The sequence below is a fragment of the Protomyctophum parallelum genome (assembly GCF_964188405.1).
Source record: "Protomyctophum parallelum genome assembly, chromosome: 17".
NCBI classification, from domain to species: Eukaryota; Metazoa; Chordata; class Actinopteri; order Myctophiformes; family Myctophidae; genus Protomyctophum; species Protomyctophum parallelum.
Genome location: NC_139719.1, coordinates 22,619,344 through 22,624,343, shown reverse-complemented (window position 1 = coordinate 22,624,343; position 5,000 = coordinate 22,619,344). Strand labels below are relative to the sequence as shown.

At 44.4% G+C, this 5,000-nt stretch overlaps 1 protein-coding gene across 1 annotated transcript in view; it reads left to right on the top strand.

Moving 5' to 3' along the window:
• Window positions 1-967, top strand: part of LOC310874652 (uncharacterized protein) — a gene marked incomplete at both ends in the record, with an annotated part of 51,328 nt that extends 50,361 nt beyond the window's left edge. The window contains 2 exons of the mRNA XM_083787513.1: window positions 399-501; window positions 963-967. Coding sequence (XP_083643639.1) covers window positions 399-501; window positions 963-967 — 108 coding nt within the window. The remainder of the gene's footprint in view (window positions 1-398; window positions 502-962) is intronic.
• Window positions 968-5,000: the final 4,033 nt, after the last annotated feature.

Here is a 5,000-nt window from a genome sequence, read left to right as displayed (position 1 = left end):
ACACACACACACACACACCTGATGTGTATGGCTTCGATCTAGCATACAACATTGATGCATGCTACTGTAGATACATGCTAGATGTAAACAAAGGGTAAGTGTCAATGCATTTCCAATGGAAGTCACATGGTTTGACACAAAATTTTTGTTGTACGGCTTTCGGCTGTGTTTCGACTGCCCCCTCATACAACAAAAATGTTGCGTCAAACCATGTGACTCCCATTGGAAATGCATTGCGAGCTTGCATCAGTAAATAACTCATGCAACATCAATCTGTTGTGAAGGTGTGAGTCAGGCCTACGGGTGGTGGGGCTGCAAACGGATGGGCCCGGGAACACTTTTGAATGTCCCAAGTTGGTGAACCTGCGTTGTCGTTGTCCTTCTCCTTCTCCATGCAGAATGGCTTCACTCCGCTGTACATGGCCGCCCAGGAGAACCACTTGGACGTGGTGCAGTTCCTGCTGGACAACGGCTCCACCCAGAGCATCGCCACAGAGGTGCGTAACGGAACGTCACACACTAACCACATCCACCCAGAGCACCTTTTTTTTCATGAATTAATGAACAAATTTCTATGATTTGTTTTCCAGTAATTTCATAAAGGAATCTGAGAAAAATCTAAGGAATTCCATGAATTAGAAAACAAATGTTTAAGTAGTAGTGAAAATATAGCCGATCCACAAGCACACAACAGCTGTGTGACATGTACATTATGTACTCACGCAGGTAGGACGTGTCAGTGATCTAGAGCATACGTACATGTGTACACGACCTGATCAATAACAATGTATTTAATATTTCATATGATGTGAAATAATATGACTCCGCATGGGGGGGGGGGGGGGGGGGGGGGCTCAGGAGGTGGAATGACTGCTTGGCAATTCCCCGCCGGCTCCTCAGGGCTTCATGTCCAATTGCCCTTCAGCAAGACACTTCACCTCTCACTATTCCCATGTGTGCAGGTTGATGCCGCGCATGGTTGCCTCCGCGGTTAGGGTTATAGTGTGTGTGCGTGTGCGCACGTGTGTGTGTGTGTGTCCGCACACACGCAAATTGGTGACGCACATTGTAAAGCACTGTAGTAAAAGTGCATAATATAAATTCACCCTTTCCCACACAAATACACACTCGAGGAAATAGAGACATGTGCGCGAGTGCACGCATGGATGTTTCTTTTGGCCTCTGCTGTATCATGGCTGGGCAGATAAAGCCTCGAACTGTGAATCACAAATCAATATTTGCCACGATGACTAATTCATTCAACGAGAGTCGAATAACACACCATGTTTATTAGCATTGAAAATAGTGTCTCAGGGGGCAGAGCGGCCGCTTGGGAAACCGGAAGGTTCCCAGATCGATCCCGGGCTCTCCCTTAGTGTCGAAGTGTCCTTGAGCAAGACGCTGAACCCCTAATTGCTGCCGATGAGCAGGTTGGTGCCTCGTATGGTTTCCTCCACCATCCATGTACAGTGTGAATGTGTGTGTGTGTGTGTGTGTGTGTGTGAAACGGGTGAATGTAAAGTTCTTTGGATAAAGGCGCTATATAAATGCACCATTTACCACAGTCTTCCACTGTTATTTTACGATCACTACTTTTTTGTAGCGAACAGTGTAGGAGAGAGACAGTATAGGAGTTGAGAGAGAGAAGAGGAGGAGGAGAGCGAATAGTGAATGAAAGGGAAAGAAGTGGAAAGAGAGGAGGCAGAGAAGGTCAATGGAGAGAAACAGAGCTAATGGAACAGACAAATACGTCACAGAGATATAGAGCATACATAAACAGAACATGCAGAGAGAGAGAGAGAGAATGGAGAGGGAGCACATAGAGAGCGAGAGCACACAGGGAGTGACGACATCAGATGATGCACAAAGCACAAAGTGACCTTGTGCTGCTTTCTACTTCCTGGTTCGTAACGAGAGGAGGGAGGAGTCCCCCTGATATGGTGGGGGGGGGGGGCAGGATGAAAGAGAGAGCGAGAGAGAGGAGGTGAGGGAGGGAGGGAGGAAGTATAGGAGAGGTGAACTGAACACCAAAAGGAAGAGAAAAAGAAAATGAGGGTATGGGGGTGTGTGGTACCCTTAAAAATACAGTAACGGCCAAAAAAACGAGACTTTGACCAAAATCAAAACATAGTCATACCTGCATTGTATTGTTCCACTGTGCATATACTGTACATATACAGTAGGAGTCGGATGCAGGTCTTATATTCTCCCTTCATCTCTCTGTTGTTCCCCCTTTTAACCGGCATTATTCACTATAGTCTGTTTTCAGTAAATAAGGATATATATCAGCAGGTGATGAACATCACTTCAGGGCATTTTGAGGCAATGTGACAATTTGGAGACATATCAAATATCGATGTTTTGGTGTGTTCGATGTCACATCACCATGCAGGCTCGAGTTTCAACTAAGTGCAGCTCCCGAAAAAATGATGCATCTCCTTGTTTCTCACTCCTCCTCCTCCTCCTCCTCCTCCTCCTCTTCACCCAGTTGTGTCTCTCCTTCCTCCTTCCTTCATTTCCTCACTGTCTCCTTCTACCCACTTCCCAATGCCTTGCCTCCTTTCCCCCTTGTCCTCCTGTTCTGTTCTGTTCTGTTCTGTTCTGTTCTGTTCTGTTCTGTTCTGTTCTGTTCTGTTCTGTTCTGTTCTGTTCTGTTCTGTCTGTTCTGTTCTGTTCTGTTCTGTTCTGTTTCTGTCTGTTCTGTTCTGTTCTGTTCTGTTCTGTTCTGTCTCTTCTCTTCTCTTCTCTTCTCTTCTCTTCTCTTCTCTTCTCTTCTCTTCTCTTCTCTTCTCTTCTCTTCTCTTCTCTCTCTTCTCTTCTCTTCTCTTCTCTTCTCTTCTCTTCTCTTCTCTTCTCTTCTCTCTCTCTCTTCTCTTCTCTTCTCTTCTCCTCTCCTCTCCTCTCCTCTCCTCTCCTCTCCTCTCCTCTCCTCTCCTCTCCTCTCCTACTCTCCTCTCCTCTCCTCTCCTCTCCTCTCCTCTCCTCTCCTAATGCATCTCGGTTGTTGTTCAAGGCTGCTTTTAAATAATTCATTATTTCCTTTTGCCGAGCATTGGAAGAGCAAATCAGAGCTACATTTTTCTACATAATTGTGTGCTTGACGGAGTTGGATTGATTTAGTTTCATTAGAATATTCTCTCGCTCTGGTTGTGTCTCAGTCTGACAGTCTGACTACTATACCGTATGCTGTACTACAATGTACTGTTTGGAAATGACGAGAACAAGCAATGCACCAAAACTATTATAGGATGGGAACCCCTTTTGGTGTTTTAGAGCAAGCATTATGTTATACTTTAGCTGTTGAAAAATAGCAGATCTACAAGCTCATAGCGCGGCACTCTGTGCCGCTCTATGAGCTTGTAGATCTGCTATTTTTGAAAGATCTTGAAAACGTGTCGCAAATCTTTGAATATATTATATTTCCTTCAGAATCAGAGCGAACGTTTTTAACTAAAATATTTGCTTCTGGGGGGGGGGGGGGGGGTCCTGGAACAACATATTTTCAGATGTGTCCAAATACAGATAATTCTGGGGGTCCTTGACATGAAAAAGGTGGAGCACCACTGACATAGAAACATGGGTTTTCTTTTTTTCTTTAATGTTGATGTGGGTGATATTCATAGAAAAATGTCAGGATCGACATGTCTGTTGTCAGCATTGAAGGCACAGATGAGAAAGAAGCCTTTCCATGGCCTCTCTGTCTGTCTGCTATAATTTATTTACCGGTGTGTCTCCTGTAGGTATTTTGGGGAGATGTTAGTCTGCCTGCATGGGTGTCGTTTCTTCAATCCATGAATAGACCAATCAGAGAACACGGGTTGGCCTTTGGGATCCCGTGGAAGCTTTTGGAGCTTTATGGACGTGCAAAATAACAACTGTGTGTGTGTGTGTGTGTGTGTGTGTGTGTGTGTGTGTGTGTGTGTGTACTTGTGTAGTGCTGTATGAGCAGGCCTTCGTTGAGTTTGTGTGTGTACTGTGCTATGTTATACTGTACAGTATGTGCATGCGTGCGTGGCGTGCGTGCGTGCGTGCGTGCAACGGCTGTTGGTCTCTAAGGGGAGGCTTTGATGTCTGCATGTTCAGATTCTGAGCTGATTTTACCAGACATAGTCAGCTCCCCTGTGAACACACACACACACACACACACACACACACACACACACACACACACACACACACACACAACACACACACACAATATCATGTCATGTGATGTCACAGAGAATTACCTTCCCAGGTATAGTTTGATGACTCATGCATGCTGCGGCTCTGTGAGCCTGAGCCACTGCCCTACTTACTTACTGTTGTCTGTGATTGTGAATAGGTGTGTGTGTGTGTGTGTGTGTGTGTGTGTGTGTGTGTGTGTGTGTGTGTGTGTGTGTGTGTGTGTGTGTGTGTGTGCATGTGTGTGAGCATTGTGAGCTTGTAGATCAGCTATTTTCAGTGTAAAAAAATCATTACGACGCCATCAGGGCCTGCCAAAATACTTTTTTGTAGACAAAATCAACTGTAGATTTAGTTAGACTAATTTAGTAGACTAAAATCGTATGATATTTAGGGCTGTATTTTGCGTGTCTTAAGTACCAGGTCTTATTACTTAACTTAAGACCTGGAGGCGTGGTCAATGCTCTTTGGCCACTCAGAATAGCCAAATGTCATTGATCACGCCTCCAGGTCTTAAGTTAAGTAATAAGACCTGGTACTTAAGACACGCAAAATACAGCCCTTAGTCTACTAAAACAAAAACTTTTGAGATGTCTAAAAGCTAAATCAGAATAAAAGAAACAAAATAAAACTAAATCAAAATGTAGTCAATATCAGTCAATATCTGAATAACCATACATTCTTGTGCAGTGTTGACGCCATCCATTTAATTTGTTTTCCGTGTCTGTGCGAGTGAGAGATAGCAGTATTTTATCCACATCTAATTTACGAGTCTTAACAACAACGTTGACTTGTGAATGGCAACTATAAACCATGGTTGTCGTGAGACTCGTGAC